At 40.1% G+C, this 18,620-nt stretch overlaps 1 protein-coding gene across 1 annotated transcript in view; it reads right to left on the bottom strand.

The window, feature by feature from the left end:
• The window catches only part of SLC24A3 (solute carrier family 24 member 3), a 311,310-nt gene that overhangs the window by 82,728 nt on the left and 209,962 nt on the right, over positions 1 to 18,620 (bottom strand). The window contains exons 4-5 of the mRNA XM_075203825.1: positions 10,901 to 10,975; positions 7,326 to 7,410 (exon numbers count right to left, since the gene is read on the bottom strand). Coding sequence (XP_075059926.1) covers positions 7,326 to 7,410; positions 10,901 to 10,975 — 160 coding nt within the window. The remainder of the gene's footprint in view (positions 1 to 7,325; positions 7,411 to 10,900; positions 10,976 to 18,620) is intronic.

The raw sequence follows: 18,620 nt of genomic DNA, 5'->3' as shown, positions 1-18,620 counted from the left end.
TTTGACTTTGCAAAGAAATAAAGCCTCTGGATACATAGTAAACAGGTCAATAGCACCATTGTTACATGTGTTAAGTGGGTTCTCTTTCAGATATAGGCCTGATTCAAAAAGGAACGTAAGTCCCGTTGCGTGCCATATTTTTACTAAAATGGCTCTACACATGCTCAGAAATGGACTATACAACAGTTAGTGCTAGTGCATGTAATTCATCTTCAAAAGCTAATTACACGTCCGATGCCTACGACATGAAGGGCGGAACATGGGAGGGAGGGGGCATATGCACATAGACAATGCACAGTAAGGGCGTGCCAAGGTCGAGTGCACACTCATTTGTCCGATTCAAGCTCTGGGCATCTCTCAGGTACGTGATCTTCAGCCATATCATCTGCACCAGCTACAGGGCAGGTGTAAGTGCCGATTGATAGTGATGACAGTCATGTATGGGTGCCAGAACATGTGTTTGCATATAAGAGCAACTGTATAAATACATTTTATGTATAGTAGACATTCACAACATTTACATAAATGTATTTCATGTAAAAAAAAGAAATATGTTTTCCAATGTATTTTTTCTATTAATGATTATATTATTAACAGGTGTTAATGTATTTCATTTTGCACATTTGCATTCTTCATATCCTGCAGTGTGTCTGTCTGCCTGAATATAGCAAGTACCGTATAGGAGAGCGTCCTTATACCTGAGTTCATCTGGAAACGTTTCTTGAGATCTTGTACTTGAATACGGGTTTACGTAAATGCAATATCCATCCGATTTTAAAAAACACAAATTGCATATACTTTGTGGGGTTTTTTACAGGGAAGATAAAGTACACCTATAAGATATGGGGTTAGACATTTTTAATATTGGGTTACAAACAGCAATGGAAATAAACTTCAGTTTGGTGTGTACTGCCTGGATTAATAGGGTTTGGTGTGGGGAAAGTGCAATGATTTAGTTACAGTTATATATATTTATGTCAATAACATGTAAGATTATGTTGTTAGGAAGATTAAATGGGCAACTTTGGTAGGTATGGCTGAGACGCCACAGCTTCCAGCACCAGGGAATCTGTAGCGCCTTATAAATAAACATATAATGATGATATGTATATAGGACCTGAACACCATAGAAGGCTGTTGCCTTATATTTCATTCTTATTATGTAAGTAGTTTAATGGTTACAGTAAACACATACTGAGTCCTCAGCCTTCTCTGGTACTGACCTTGGTCTGTCTGACTACAAGGTTTGCCCCCCGCTATGTTGTCTGTCACTCTGTTTCATACTAGTGAGTAACTATAACTATGAGCACAAGACCTGGCTACAACCAAGAACTGCTGAGCAGGTTTATAGAAAAGGGACTTGCTATAGGGGAAGACCACGTCTACTATATTTGATCATGTGATGCAGTAAATGGGGATTCTTTCACACCTGCATCAGAAATAAATACAGAATATAGAGAGTCGTGCAGTGAGCTCCCTATATGCTTATAATAGTAAATGGCAAACAACCATATGCAATCCATCTGCAATGGTCTATTGCTTTCTCAGCATGAAGAAGTGTTATTGTTATGTCTGTATGTAGATGATGCTCATGTTGTTGACTAATATGTTTCAAGAATTGATTGTAAAACAATGACATTAAGAAAATGATCGGTTTGAATTGCATTGTCTATGCACTGTCAGAAATCAGATTATAGCTTCTACATAGAGGTCATTTTATTGGCTCTTCTTCTAAACTGTAGAGCAAAATAAAATTTATGGTCAACTGTGTTACAATGATCTTGTCTGGTCTCTCATGTGTTACCATCTTTGGTATAGACATTTGTAAAACAAAAAACAGTCTGAAAAATGGCTAACTCTACATTAAACAGCTCTGGTTTTAATCATGGTCCCTACATAGTTCTCAGACAATGTACAAATCACATATGCAGTAATTGTTCCAAAAGGCACATTGCGTTTATTTTCAGTTGTCTACATTATTCGATTTTGTAACCTTTTTTCTTGCTTTCATTCACCCGTCTCCATCTTTGCCGAATGATTTTTATGTGTCTGAATGAAACTATTTATCTCCAATTAGTGCATGGTATAAAGTGACATTGTGTAAATGTGTTTCATTATTATTATTATTATTATTATTAATTTTTATTTATAAGGCGCCACTCAGTGTCCATAGCGCCGTACAGGGACAAACAAGTACAGTACAAGGTGGGACGGCAAAATACAGTAAACAATAAGCACAGTAACTCAGTAAGCTCAGAGCACAGCTAGAGAGAGGGGGAAGGGAAGACCGGCAGGTGCCGGAGCCCAAGAGGAAGGGCGCGGATGACGGGGAGACCCCCAGAGGGGTGGGGGGAAAGGTAGCTGGAGAGCAGAGTAAAAGGTGCAGGAAACAGGAGGAGAGATGGCCCTGCTCAAGGGAGCGTACAATCTAAGGGGAGGGGTAGATAGACAGAGAGACACGGGGTGAGAGGGAGAGAAGGGGGAACGGAGGCAGATTCAGGGGAGGGGGAAGAGGGGAGGGAGGCAGAAAAGGTAGGAAGTTAAGTGGGAGACTGGAAGGCTTTGAGAAAGAGGTGGGTTTTTAGAGCCTGTTTGAAACTGGACAGAGTAGGGGATGTTCTGAAGGAGGGAGGGAGCTTGTTCCAGTGGAGGGGGGCAGCGCGGGAGAAGTCTTGGATTTGCGCGTGTGAGGAGGTAATCAGAGGGGAGGAGAGGCGACGGTCGTTGGCAGATCGGAGAGGGCGGGATGGAGCGTGAATAGAAATGAGGTTGGAGATGTAGGGAGCAGTGGAGTTGGCGAGGGCCTTGTATGTGAGAGTGAGGAGCTTGAACAGGATTCTGTAGGGGAAGGGGAGCCAGTGAAGGGCTTGGTAGAGGGGGGAGACAGAAGAGGAGCGGCGAGAAAGGAAGATAAGCTTAGCGGCTGCGTTAAGAACAGAACGAAGGGGAGCGAGATGAGAGTGGGGGAGGCCAGTGAGGAGAAGGTTGCAGTAGTCCAAGCGGGAGATGATCAGAGAGTGAATAAGACATTTGGTGGCATCTTGGGAGAGGAAGGGCCGGATGCGTGCGATGTAACGCAGCTGGAAGCGGCAGGATTTAGCAAGAGAAAGAATGTGAGGGGCAACGGAGAGAGAGGAGTCAAGGATGACCCCGAGGCAGTGAAGTTGGGGGACAGGGGAGATAGAGGTAATGTCGACAGTGATAGAGAGGTCAGAGGGGGAGGAAGTTTGAGGGGGAGGAAAGACAATGAGTTCGGTTTTGGCGAGGTTGAGTTTGAGGAATCGAGAGGACATCCAGGAGGAGATGGCAGAGAGGCAGGCGGACACCCTAGAGAGGAGGGAGGGAGAGAGATCAGGAGAGGAGAGATAGAGTTGAGTGTCATCAGCATAAAGGTGGTACTTGAGGCCGTAGGAGCTGATGAGTTCACCCAGGGAAGAGGTGTATAGAGAGAAGAGTAAGGGTCCAAGGACAGAGCCCTGTGGGACCCCGACTGAAAGGGTAGAAGGGGTGGAGAGAGACCCAGAGGTGGTGACAGAGAAGGATCGGTCAGCCAGGTAGGAGGTGAACCAGGACAGGACAGGGCCGGAGAGGCCAAAGGACTGGAGGGTGTGGAGCAGGAGGGGGTGGTCGACGGTGTCGAAAGCTGCTGAAAGATCAAGGAGGATAAGAAGGGAGAAGTGGCCCCTGGCTTTAGCAGAGAGGAGGTCATTGGTAACTTTAGCCAGGGCAGTTTCGGTGGAGTGAAGGGGGCGGAAACCAGACTGGAGAGGATCAAGGAGGGAGTGAACAGAAAGGTAGGAGGAGAGACAGCTGCAGACGAGCCTCTCGAGTAATTTGGAGGCAAAGGGGAGAAGAGATATGGGGCGATAGTTAGAGAGAGAAGAGGGGTCGAGATTAGGTTTCTAAAGAATGGGAGATACGAGAGCATGTTTAAAGGAAGAGGGGAAGATGCCGGTGGAGAGGGAAAGATTAAAGAGGTGAGCAAGGTGGGAGCAGGTGGAGGGGGAATGGGAGCGAAGAAGGTGGGAGGGGATAGGATCAAGGGGACAGGTCGAAGGGGGGGAGGAAGAGATGAGGGATTGGACTTCTTCACCCGAGGTGGGGCGGAAGGAGTGAAGGGAAAGGTGGCTAGGGGGAGAGGACGGAGGAGTGGGGGGAGGGGGTGGACGAGAGGGTGGAGGAGGAGATGTCAAGTCGGATGGTTTCACTGAGTTTATTTCATGGTTTCAGTTGTTTTGCACTGTTTATTATGTTTCTGAAAAAAACTATCACAAATAAATGAGGAGAAATGTGAAATGCATTAGGAATATTAAATGGCTGAAAAGAATGTGATGTGTAACAATATATTCTGTACAAAGTACAGAAAAGTAACTAGCTGTGTTTTCAGTTACCTGCAACATTGTTATTTTTTAACCATTAAAAAGACCTTGGTGATAATTTATGCCTAAAAACAGTACTGCAAATCTACCTCTGCAATGGATCTGCCAGGGTACGAACCGTGGTCTGTGTGTGAGGCTACCTGGGAGCCTTTTAGTCGGTCAGTCTCAAGAGATTAATGGTGGCTAAGTGGTTAGCACTTCTGCCTTACAGCACTGGGGTCATGAGTTCAATTCCCGACCATGGCCTTATCTGTGAGGAGTTTGTATGTTCTCCCCGTGTTTGCGTGGGTTTTCTCCCACACTTCAAAAACATACTGGTAGGTTAATTGGCTGCTAATAAATTGACCCTAGTGTGTGTGTGTATGTTAGGGAATTTAGACTGTAAGCCCCAATGGGCAGGGACTGATGTGAGTGAGGTCTCTGTACAGCGCTGCGGAATTAGTGGCGCTATATAAATAGATGATGATGATAATAACAGAGAACACTTATTTTCTTTCACTTTATTTATGAAGCCTTCAGTTTAATCACCTTGAACATTAGTTCAAAGTGTTTACTTGGATGATCAATTTATCCCTTATTCAGTTTTTTGTTATGGACCAAAACATAGACCAAATATCCAATACAGTATACATATTTTGGTATCCTTGTAGATGTGAGAAAATGCAGAGTAAGGTAAAACAGTTTGTGGGTTGAATGAATTCTGTGAAATTAGCTAAAGGAAGAAAAAATTTAATTTATTTAAGTTTTACCTGTATAATTACAGTAAATTAAAGATACTTAAACAGTTATGGTACAAAAAAAGCCCTTTCTCTCAAATAAACAATCTGCCTCCTGAGGTGAAAACCTTAATCATAGACATCCAAGTTTGATAGAACATGTAAACAAGTCCTAGTACAAAGGGTGATCTGGTAATATCATTACTGGTGCTTCCCGCTCAATAAAGTTTTAAGTTTAGAACGCTATGGGACTGTGTTCCACCTAATGTAGGATTTATGGTGATGGGACTCTAAGGGGTATATTTACTAAATTGCGGGTTTGAAAAAGTGGAGATGTTGCCTATAGCAAGCAATCAGATTCTAGTTATAATTTATTTAGTACATTCTACAAAATGACAGCTAGAATCTGATTGGTTGCTATAGGCAACATCTCCACTTTTTCAAACCTGCAGTTTAGTAAATAAACCCCTAAGTGTGGGACGATTGTGGGGTGAATGCACCGAAAGAATCCATATATGCATAATGATCTGAATAGTTTGCAATAAACAGCAATATCTTTTCCCCAAGTTCATTGGGTATATAGCAAATTCTGCTCCTTAAAAAATATTGTGGTGACAAGAGGTTTTGCTGTGATTAGTGACCATAGAACATCAGTCCTATTATCAGTTTTTAGTAAATAACCCCTAAATGAGACCCATTATCATTAATATGGGAAAGTGATGAACAAGGTGAAAGGAATCTCTTAGTGTAATTTCCCTTTGGGAGGTGTCACACAGCAATGATTCAATGGTGTGCGTTTCCAGGTACAATAATGAAGCATTCACATACACTGATAGCAGTCTGAGATCTCACATCCTCCTCCCTCTAGTCACTAAATATTAGTTGGCAGGTAGCCCCAACTACATCTTTGTTATGTTGCAGAAGCTGATACATTTATGTACTGTTTCTCAACCATCTGACGGCAGGAAAAAATATTAACAGTATTTGTAAATCATCTTAGTATTTATTGAGTGAAGCTTATACTGTGTAGGGGTTTAAAAAATACATATAAAGTGATTTATAATTCTATTTAAAGGATTTTGCTATATTTTAACATATGTGCTACAACCAATTAATTTGACTAGTAACTTTCTTTGATAAGGTCACTTTTCCCATTTTCTGAGGATGCAGGTTTTCACATGATAATAATGAGATATGGCAATTTTCTCAAAAGACCCAGGGTTCAGCCCCAGATTGTGCTTTTATGGGGGGTGAGGAGGGGAGTGGTTTAATATAGCTTCCCCATCTCTATTTTCTGTTATAATAAAAAAAAAACAGACCCTGATGCAACAGACACTAATAAGAGGTACATTTCTGTTAATTATAACTTATCTTATATAATGGTTTGTGGATATCAAATACATTGGTCTTAAGTCATTAAAAATTGCACTAAAAAAGAACAACTCCATGGATTCTCCTCGCCTTTCCCCCTCTCAAATAAAAAGAAAGCAACCCTTGACGTTACCCTTCCCTCAGCCCTCTCCACCGCTACATTCCTGTCCTCTCCATCCCCTTTTTTTTAAAGAGACAAAAATAAGGAACAGAAGAGCAATCGTGCTTTTGATGTCATCTTTATTGCTGTGTTCATTTATTACGTATTTTTGTGGTTGTACCTCTACATGTCTTATTTGATTTATTTGTACTTCAATAAAGTTGTACTTAAAAAAAAAAGCACAACCCGGCCATTTGGAAAAGAGCTTAACTCCTCCTTGATCCAATCTACAACAGTGACAATGTCAATGAAGAAACTAGTAGGTATTTGTTCATTAATGATATGTGAAAAGGAAAAAAGGTTCTTTTTGGTGAGAATAGTAACTCTCCTTCAACACTCCATTGATATCCATCTTATATGTGGGCTGCAGGGATCGTTGTTGCCATATTATGCGTTCCTGCGTGAATGAACAGCATTTTATTTGCGCATAAGGAGTGGTGATCTACAGTATAATCCCAATGTAGGATCTGTCCCCTCAGGCCGGTTCCATAATGGGCTACCTTAGGCTGGGTCATTGGGCCACTAGCATTTTTTTTGCTTTAAAATAGTCTGCTGAGTCGAGTCTTGACCCCCGCGCTAAAATTTGCCAGCCCTCATCTGATGCCCATCCTGCCTATCTCTGTTGTAAGAAGAAATAATATATTTGAACAATGGGGTTCACTAAATCTTTATCAGGGAAATAGATAAAGAACAACATACCTATGACAGATGTAAACAGCTCTGGAGCAGAACTGCCGGCGGCCATGAATGTAGCTCCAGCCACGTCTTCACTGAGCTGCAATCTCTGTAGAAATGGAGGAGTGAAAAAGTTAAGTGTAAAGCTTTTTTTTTTGTTAGCAAATAATTAATCTAACAAACCACCCAACATTGAAGGGATACAATGTGTGACAAAAGTTTACCTGATACACACAAACAAACCCAATTGCCCAACTTCACACCATAGGATGTCCAACCCATTTTGGTTGCCATGAATTGGGACTGTGCCAAGACAATCAGGCTCCTTCTCTAGTTTGGGAGGCTCCTCCCCATTGTTTGGATACAAGAATTATTTCACATTAATACACATTAGGACAATGCATTCCACATGGCCACACATTTCTCTGCAAAAACCTTACTCTTTTTTTTTTATGTGGTTAGCTGCATGGGGAATGGTTTTATTATAATATAAATAAAAAAATAAATCTACTGCAGCTTGCTGTAGTTAGATTGTCTATTTATTTTATGTGTGCATTGTAATGTTGTTGCATCTGTTCTGTATAGTATTGATATTACAAACAAACAACACAAATTGAATAATAGTAGAAGGAAAATAGTTTTGTTTTTGTTTTTTAACTAAAAAAATGACATTTATGGAGACTATAAATAAAAGTTGTACTAGCTGGAGATTTGTGAGTTGCTTGTCACAGCCTGTTACGGGGAGGGGGCTTGTGTGGTTTCCCGGTTTGAGATGAGACTGGTCGGTGATCGATATATACGGTATATACATCATGTTTGAAAACCTGGGATTGGCCAGGTGGCAGTCTTGGTTTGGTTTGTCACCAGCATAGGAAGTGCCAGGTAGCCAGTTGATAGGCACCGTTAAGGTGACCCTGGATTTGCGGATTAGCTGGCATGGTGGACATGACCTGGCATGCAATGGGTTGTCCTGGTACGCCCCTCCCCATAAATTGGTGAAAAATCATTGGTTTTAAGTAGAAAGCTGAGGCTATTAGGTCTTCGCTGCTTGATGTTGTGTCTCTTCTTGTATGACTGATGGTTGGGGCGTTTCTTCAGCACAGAGTGGTAAATAGAATCAAGGTCATGTATGTGAAATATGCAACTTGGGGTGAACTCTTTTCTAGTCCAACATACACCAAAAGATGTGTAAAGCATTTAAAGCAGCTGGTACCATCTTCATTCACAACAGCCAAAATGAATCCTGAGATTGCAAGTTCACAGAGCTAACTCTCATTGTCTTCCAGGGGGACTCTGCACCCAGGTATGAGGGCTTCAAGTGTAATTAAATATTCACCCTGATGTTGACACCTCTCTCTAAATCTAGGTACACACTACAGAAATTTCCACCAACTTTTTATGCCGAGCGATTTTACATGCGATCGATGGTCCGATCGCTCGGTCCATGGACTGCATACACACTAGTCTTGTTTAGGACGATAAAGGGAAGAGCGGACGTCCCTTTAGCGACTTTTTACAGCCATGTTGTCGTGAGCAATGATTGTAATTTCGTACTCACTGTTGTGGATCGGTCGGAAGTTTATACACACTACACAACGGAAACGAGATTGGAACGGAAATATTAAACGGTACGACCAACCAAATGAGGCGACAATCGTCCATTTGGGCAGACTTTCGACCATCGTGTCACCACACACACACTGACCCGACTTTTGAACGAGCGGTCGTATGTCGGCTGATTGAGCCGATTATTGAATGAAAACCGTATAGTGTGTACCTAGCTTAAGACAATTTTTTTCTAGCAATGCAGGCCAGTAATGTGTATTGTCTGACTATGGAATGCAAACAAGGAAATACGGTTCATTGTAAAGTTGAAAATATATTTAGTGTAATTTGCTACTATACATTAAATATAGAATGCATACAATATATGCAGATATATCATAATACGGAATCTATAGAATTATATAATATAGGTTCTACAACCTAGATTACTTTATTTAAAGAAGTCAACCACTTCTGGATAGTCCCCTTTTTAATAGTGTCCTACAAATTAGTGTCTTAGTGTCCCACTCCCTTTTAATAGATTTGTGATATGAGGGGGCTATAAAGCTCCATGTTTCCGGTTTTTACTTATATCAAATATAGGGGCCCACTTAGGTTTGCAGACCACTTGAAGACCCTCTGGCTATTTGAATGGACAGTTTGAGCCTGGTTATGTATATCTAAATTTTGACTACAATGTTGTAAAGAAACAACAATTTTAAGTAGATCTATTATGAAAGACATACTTTACATATGCATTTGTACATTTTACAAGTTCCCATGTCAAAGCAGAACTTAAGCTTGCAATGAGCAATAGAACACCTATTTTACATGTAAGAAGCATCAATTCATGTCTGAGGAAGTGATAAATGGCACATTATACTGAATTGAATCAATTCTAAAATCTCAGTTTTTCCTGACTGGGGGTTCCAATGAAGATGTCTCTACAAGATGACAACAGAGATTCTATTGTAATATACATAAATCCCGTTCTCTGTTTGTGTAATTTTTAAAAGTATGATATGTAAATAAGTGAATTGGGTACATGAGCGGAGGTATGCCTAGCTAGCAATGGATGTACAAAGGCATATTCATTAACAAACAATTATTTAATGAACGATATAGAGACAATAAATTAAAAGTATAAATTTAACAGATAAAAAGTGGTATACACCTACATTCACCCCCTGGTTTAAATAAAACCAGGGTGTGAATGTATCAAGCTGAGAGTTTTCCGGTGGGTTTGAAAAGTGGAGATGTTGCCTATAGCAACCAATCAGATTCTAACTTTCATTTTGTAGAATGTACTAAATAAATGATAGCTAGAATCTCATTGGTTTTTTAAACCCGCCGGAAAACTCTCAGCTTGATACATTTATCCCCAGGTGTCTTCTTATTGGGATTTTTGGTAATTGGAACCTGGTTGCCAAATATGGATGACTTATCTCCCCCTCCCCCCCCCCCCTTGCCATGACTATAAAGTGATATAGCAACTGATATTATGCCTTGAATTCCTTTGCCTCCAAATTCTAGTGTCATCGGGTACAAGTGGGTAATAATGTGGGTTCAGATGAAGTGGTTAGCCTCTGCGGATTATGGCATAACCTAATTTGACCAGGTGCGTGGTAAACACAGACAAGAGTTCATCTGCACTAACCTACATTCTCCAACCTGTGTTTGCCATTTTAAATATCAGATTTAATGTGTGGTATTGCGTTATTAAACATTTTAAGGTTCAGATGTTCACTCATTTAAAAAGCCTGGATTCATGAACAAGAACCAGAAATCTCTGAATTATGGGTCCAATTTAATCAAAAAATCTGCAATGCATGAGCACAAAGGGTTTGTGAATACATAAAAGTACATAAACAATTATAACTGAAAAAAGCAAAATGCTAGGCCACCAACATCTTGATTTACCGTATGTAATGTCCTTATTTCTACAATTCTAACAACATTACTGAAGTAAGTGTGAACAGGCTGTCAGTTCATACTTACTTTGGACAGGAATCGAAAGTTTCACCTATAAAAATAGTCTCTCAGTTCATACTTACTTCAGAAATCTTCTCCAAGGACGGGACAAAGAAGTCGTCACAGACAATAGCGAGTGCATAAAACATGTACATTGCCTGCGGGAATAATAAAAAGACAGATTCAGACGTGGATATAATCAGTCACCCTAAATCTGCCACAGCTGACACAATTCCTGTCATGTATAATTAGCTGGTCACAGGGAACAGGGGTTTGAGCATAAATCCATTTAAAAGTACAGAACACAGATAGAGATATTCCGGATTTCATAAGAAAATATTAGTGACACTGACACATTTTCATAGTCATTAGACTCTATCTCCCTACATTCGCAGATGCAAAATAAGTAATGACATTTTGTGACTTGGCTGAAACATAAGAGTGTTATTTCATGTCAAGGGAACTAGGTTATAACAAAGTGTTATATATTAAAGTAATATATAATATTATCTCTCTCTCTCTCTCTCTCTCGATATATATATATATATATATATATATATATATATATATATATAAATCTTTACTGCCAATGTGCATTATGTGACTACACCATACTTGCTAATTTTGTCAAGTTGGTCTCTGGGAGATCCAGCGGAGGTGGGTATGTGGGGACAAGGGTCGGTGAATCGTCCCGTTTGGCCCCACCCCTAATCGGTCATCACATTTTCTAGCCTAGTACAGCAGGGGGCGGGGCCACAATGATTCATGAATCTCAACCTAAGCCCCAACCCCACCACTTAACTAATTAAGTGGCCAGGAACCGGGAGGACATTCTGCAAGAGTAGGCAACTATGGACTACACACGTTATATACAATATTTATGTATGTAATAAATGTTCTCAGCCTGAGAGAGTTTGCTGTTTTGAACAACTATAGACAGACAAGTCTGCCCTGATCAAAATGTGTGTGGCTATATTCTAAAGGTATTTGCCTGCTCTGATTCCTAGTTACAGGACTTTAATTGAAGCTGATTTCCTCTCTCGTACAAGATTTCTCTTAGTTTGTAAACATTTAAGAGTTGCCTGAAACCTCACCTCTATAGGCAAGCTTATCAAATTCCAAAACTATCTTTTTAAACTCCCTAGGGTATTATACTGGATTAACACCACTGTACACAGTTTACTCAAAACTTACATGTATTCTCCTTCCATAATCAAAAACTTTCTAACCCAGAAACCAACATTGCTGCAGGACTACATTTTTCTATTGATATCTGCCTGGATATATGCAATATGTGGCATATACCCTCACATATCAAACATCTAGGGCTAGATTTACTAAGCTGCGGGTTTGAAAAAGTGGGGATGTTGCCTATAGCAACCAATCAGATTCTAGCTGTCATTTTGTAGAAGGTACTAAATAAATGAAAGCTAGAATCTGATTGGTTGCCATAGGCAACATCCCCACTTTTTCAAACCCGCAGCTTAGTAAATCTAGCCCCTAGTGTTCTATAGACTGTAAGCTTGCAAGCAGGGTCTTCTTGTCTCTTTGCCTGTCAGTTAACAACCCCAATGGAGTATGCTGACGCTACATAAATAAATGTTAATAAACAATATAAAAATAATATGCCTCAGTAAGTAGAAAACCCATGAAGGAAGCAGTGTGTGATTTAAAGAGATATGGAACTTTGGATCCATGCCAGTCTTACAAAGAAGCAGAGATGCAGAGAGTGGAGTGTTGCAGAAGAGAGCTGATTATGACAGCTACCGAGGAGTACTAAGCTGTGGGTGGTCAACAGGCATTTCCAAGAAGTTCCAGCAGATGAGCTGTTCATCCAACGGACATGGAATAGGGCTGTCCCCTCACCCCTTTAATTTGGGAGACATGTTTTACACAAATTCTTGGCTGTAAGCAGGTGAAATTTTATGAAGAATTTATGAAATTGTCTCAGCTGTTCTCAGTCAGCCAACCACAGTGCCTTTTTAAGTTATTTGTGTCTCCTATTAAAAGGATGAATTGGCACCTTAATAAGACGCATGGCAAATAGACAAGTAGATTGCCCGTGCTCATGCTATCAATAAGACTCAGAAACTAGTGATTGATAGGGGGTTCCAGCCAGCACCATTCAACAGAAACGGCATTACCTTAGTGCAAGTTCATATGAGCTGCAGCGGACTTCTGTTCTTAGAACAGTCGCTCTCTGCTGTCACAACTGCCACTATCAACACTGATAAGGAATGGTTGCACATTCTGCAGCCAGTGGGAGTTTACTACAGGAGGAGCTCTGTTATCAGTGACAGCACTGCTGATAAAGTTACTGCACTCAACAGATGGTGTGCAGAGCAATTCGGTGGGACAGGTTAGTGATGAGAGTCTACTTTCTACAGTAGCCACCAGGACTGGGGTCAACTTTGTACACTAGCCACCAGAACTGGGGTCTGCTTTCTACACTGTGAGCCCTCCTTAGTTACATCAACTACCGCCATTCATTGGGAACAAGTGCCCTGGCTCTTCCAGAAGTTGTAGTTACGCCCCTGAGTAGAATGCAATAGAATTTTATTAGACACTGATATGAAACTCATTGAATACCCTAGGAACAGTACAAGAGCTGCCCACTATAGCCAATGGGTATAAGTGGTACAAAAAGTGTAATATAAATAAATAAATAAATGTATAAACAAAGGCCATCCACTCCCAGAGCCTGGGTTTTCATTATAATAATTCAATCCCCTGTCACACCTAACACTATGTAAAGCTAAACTGTAAATTGAAAAGTATAAATGCATAACATAGAAACAAAGCAAATTGCCTATATTCTGTAAAAAAAATGCTTATATATTTAAAGAGAACTTGTCAATTTTTATTCAAATTATTATTACATAGAGCATTTCCACTGTCTATGTGTATAAAAAGAGATTTTTTCTATGCCCTCTCTCCCGTGGGAGAAAGCATAGAAATACATTGTGTGCTATATGCTATTTCCTTGAGAGCTGGACTGCATACTGACCTCTACTGACCAGCAAAGCTGGGTTACGCATGCACAAATGGACCCAAGACTGGCGGCAAAGCCGTAAGAGTACTCTTACCGCTGCCAGCCAGTATCACTCAGCATGCAATAAAAAAAATCTTTGTTATCCCTGCATCATGGTAAAAGGCCCACAAATCACAGCTCCTAGACAGAGAAGCTGAATGACAGAAGTCACTCAGAATTCAGCATATATCAGTGTGTGGCCCGACTGCCAAGCTGCCAGGCCATTTGTTTTGTTTTTTGACAGTGCATAGGGCTCTAGGTAAAATATTTTGTGACAGGAACTCTCCAACTTATGGAGAAATGATCTCTGCTTAAAAATTTGATATATTTCCCTTAATGGTTTTTGTTTGAAAGGATTGTAATGGAAATTTGTGCACAGAAAAAGAGACTTGAAAGCATATTAGAAAATAAGATTGATATGCCTGAATATTAAATACGTGCCCTTAAGTTCACTTTAGTTACACTACAGAAATGCATAAAAAAAAAAATCAATTGTCTTCACATGAAAGATTCCAAACAGCCTTTATACTTTCAGATTATTGTGTCTAGAATCTCCAGAAAATATGAAAGATTTATACTTCACTTTCATGGCATTGTGTGAATGGAATGGATGCATTCTGCACGTGTTTGTAGCTGTTTAATGTCCTTACGTCCTTAGATGTCATGAAAATGACCAGAGTGAAAGAATGCACAATCTCTGATGATCCTATGCTGCCGTTCTGCTTTTTTTTTGTATGTCTTTTTATAGTACAGTAAGCTGCTGGGACCTTTGTGTGCTCCCTAACCCACCACTGATAGAGAGAAAAGGACAGATCACCCACTGATGCACTTGTCACCAAAGAACTCTGTATTTCTTGCCTCTGGGAAGACAGTGAATGCAAGATTGTATTCTACTGTGACCGATATAGAGTTTTTATCCTTTCTATTGCTCAAGTGAACCAGCGCTAGCATGGATGATAACTTTAAACTGTAAAACTTCTAGCAGCATGTAAAGTTAACGTTGCAGTACAGCGAGTGGTCATAATCCTTGTCAATGTAGAAAATAAAACAGAAACCAAAACAAATGTGTGCATATTTATTGGTTGACTAACAAAAATAACAAATAAGCAAAATGAATAAAATGCTTCACAATGTCATACTGTAGCAGGACAAATGCAATTTACATGAACGCCTTTGTACAGTTAACTAAATAATAGCATTTTTTAACCGTTAGGAGCCTGATTCATGTTCGCAAGCAAGTTGTGTTTTAAAAATGTGCACGGAACTTGACAGTAGTGCCAACTGTATTCAAATCAAAGTGGATCTCAAGATGTGTTTCGAGTTTAATCTGAGTATAAATACACTCTGCCTAAATGTTACTTGCCTTACATAGACATACAGAACAGACTGCAGTATATGCACGAGCATATGTGCAATATATAAGGTCACAAAACGCATACAAAAAATATTGTATTATAAAATAAAATAACTAATAAACAATTCTTATTAATATAATCAATGTAAATATGAATTTTCATTTTTACACTAAATACATAAATCAAGACGCTCTCAATGCCTACTTGCATTCACATGTTCTGTGCTAGCTAGTGGCACACATATGTGTATTTTTTTAAAATAAAGATTATATTGCGTCAAGCATCACTATCTATTGGCACATACACCTACCCTGTAGTTAGTGCAAATGGTATGGCTGAAAACAAGCGTACGTAAGATAAATCCAGGACTTGAATCAGCCACATTTATGCTGGCATGCCCTTGGCACACCCTACGCTACTCCACCCCTTCCCTCCCCTGTTCCGCCTCTCAAGACCTAGGCAGTCGTAAGTATCATTTGCGTTCGGACATGATTGCATGTAATTACGATCATAGAAGTAAGGTCGGGTTTGGCGGGCGAATCGCGTCATTTTGGCAGTATTCTGCCTCGGGGGCAGGGCCAAAATTATGCGATTCACCGCAAATCATCCTGCCCACTATACTAGGAAGTGGGCAGGATGCGACAGAATGTCCTGTTCTCCTGGGAGTCCAGGAGACCTACCCGGATTTCGGGAGTCTCTCGGAAATTCCAGAAGAGTGGGTAATTATTATGCTAAATATAACATAACATTTCATTTATTAGTAAAGACTAACATGCAAGCAAAACTATTTAGATGGGGCATATTTAAATGCATAATGAGTAATTTGCTAAACAATTCCTGAGATTTACACACATTAAGGATTACATTGTACAAACAGACACACTTCAGGGGGTGATTGGAGAACATGTATCATTACACAGGTGTACATTTTCCAAGATTGGGAACCCTGATTTAATCTGAAGATGTGTTTTCAGTTACCGCTTAAAGCTTTGAGGGTTCGTCAGGTACTGGGTTGAGTCTCAAAGGTCAAAAGAATAACTGTGCAGACTATGATGTTTAGATTGATATTAGAAATTGAGTTGGGGCTTTCCGCAATATACATACTAGGTGTTGGACAACAATGGACGCTAGTCTGCTAATGCTTCCAAATGGTACCACTAGGCAAGAATAGGACAGCACTGTGTTCTCTGGGGTTAGTGCTTCTTCTTATTTATGAAAGGGTTTCCGCCAGCTACTGGCAGTAGACCTCACCAGAGGAAACCTTTGCTGGGTTTCTGGGAGCTATTATTACCAGCTGGCAGCTGGTAATAACGTAGGACTAGGTAGGAAGCTGATTACACAGTCACTCTGACAGCCAATTGAAGCTGATATATAAGCAGTTTTCTTTCTCTGACTATTAACAAATTGGAGTCGGGAGCTGACTGCAAGCGGTAGAACAACGGCATGGGCAGGCAACAAGTGAATACATCATGGTTGTAACACAAAATGACTAGAGATCTGCTTTACACACTAACCACTCGTCTGCAAGTCTGCTTTATACACTAACCACTGGTTTGCAAATCTGCTTTATACACTAACCACTGGTTTGCAAATCTGCTTTATACACTAACCACTCGACTGCAAGTCTGCTTTATACACTAACCACTAGACTACAAGTCTGCATTATACACTACCCACTCGACTACAAGTCTGCATTATACACTAACCACTCGACTGTAAGTCTGCTTTATACACTAACCACTCGTCTGCAAGTCTGCTTTATACACTAACCACTCGTCTGCAAGTCTGCTTTATACACTAACCACTGGTTTGCAAATCTGCTTTATACACTAACCACTAGACTACAAGTCTGCATTATACACTAACCACTCGATTGTAATTCTGCTTTATACACTAAACACTCGTCTGCAAGTCTGCTTTATACACCAACTACTCGTCTGCAAGTCTGCTTTATACACTAACCACTCGTCTGCAAGTCTGCTTTATACACTAACCACTCGACTGCAAGTCTGCTTTATACACCAACTACTCGTCTGCAAGTCTGCTTTATACACTAACCACTCGACTGCAAGTCTGCTTTATACACCAACTACTCGTCTGCAAGTCTGCTTTATACACTAACTACTCATCTGCAAGTCTGCGTTATACACTAACCACTCGACTGCAAGTCTGCTTTATACAACAACAACCAAACTGGAGGTAAATACTCTAGCCACCTGACTGGAGGCCTGATTTATATACCTACAACCAGAATGGGTCCAGCAGAGGCCTGCCAGTCAGAGCTGTGCTCTTGGTTTGAGAGTAGGCAGAGTACTGGTGTTGGTGGTAACTAAAAAATTATCATAGAAACCCTGGTTTGAACTCTTTAATTTTAGACTATTATTTAATTCTATGAACAGCTATTTTTTATTTTCACAAATGACTTCACCTCGTCCATCTGAAGAAACACTCTGTGCTACACTCTAATTGAATAATGCACATTGTGTGATGCCCCAGGCATTCCCATCAACTTTCTTAATATATTCATTTGTTTATCTCTTACAGTGCAGTAGAAATGATTATATGACTATTTCAGCTACTCGGATGGAATTTAATGTGATATAATGTTTGCAGATGTTTGTACAACTAATCAACACAAAAATCTATGTAATGTCAAATAATAAAACAGTTCTAAAGCGTTTTCCTGAATAGTTATAAATAATCCAGACAATAATTGATTACATAAGTATTTACCCTCCATGTTCTAATACTTAGTAGAGCCATATTTTAACTGCAATTACAGTTGTGAGTGTATTTGTATAATCTCTAACAGTGCTGCATATCTGAGCACTGCAACTTTCACCCATTGTGCTCAATATTGCTTGAGTTCCATCAGATTGGGTGGGACTATTAGAATACAGCTATTTACAAACATTCTATAGATTCCTAATGAGATTAAGGTCTTCTCCCAAGTGGTAAGTCTCTTCTTGCATTTTTCTCCCAAGATTTATCTATATCTTGTTCCATGCAATCTGCCATTGGTTTACCAGTACCTGAAGCAGAAAAGTATCCCCATAGCAATATACATCCACTTCCATGCTTCACAGTAGGGATAGTGTACTTGGGACGATGCTCAGTATTTGGTTTACACCAAACTTAGCACCTGGCGTAAGTCCATACAGTTCACTTTTGATCTCATAAGACATTAGAATTCTCCTTCTGGGTATGACTTGGTATAACTGTAGGTGAGATTTCATGTGAGTTTTATTCAACAATATATATTTTTTTTGCCACCATCCTATTGTTGAACCATGGACAGTTGCTCTCATTTCAAGACTTCGCCTCTGTCAGAGTTGCCATAGGCCTCTTTTTGGCTTCCCTAATGAGTGCCCTTCTTACATGAATGCTCAGCTTTGGGGGATGGCCTGTTCTATACAA

The sequence above is a fragment of the Mixophyes fleayi genome, chromosome 3 (genome assembly GCF_038048845.1).
Source record: "Mixophyes fleayi isolate aMixFle1 chromosome 3, aMixFle1.hap1, whole genome shotgun sequence".
Lineage (NCBI taxonomy): Eukaryota > Metazoa > Chordata > Amphibia > Anura > Limnodynastidae > Mixophyes > Mixophyes fleayi.
The sequence above is the reverse complement of the archived record's forward strand: the minus strand, read 5'-3'. Positions and strand labels throughout refer to the sequence as shown.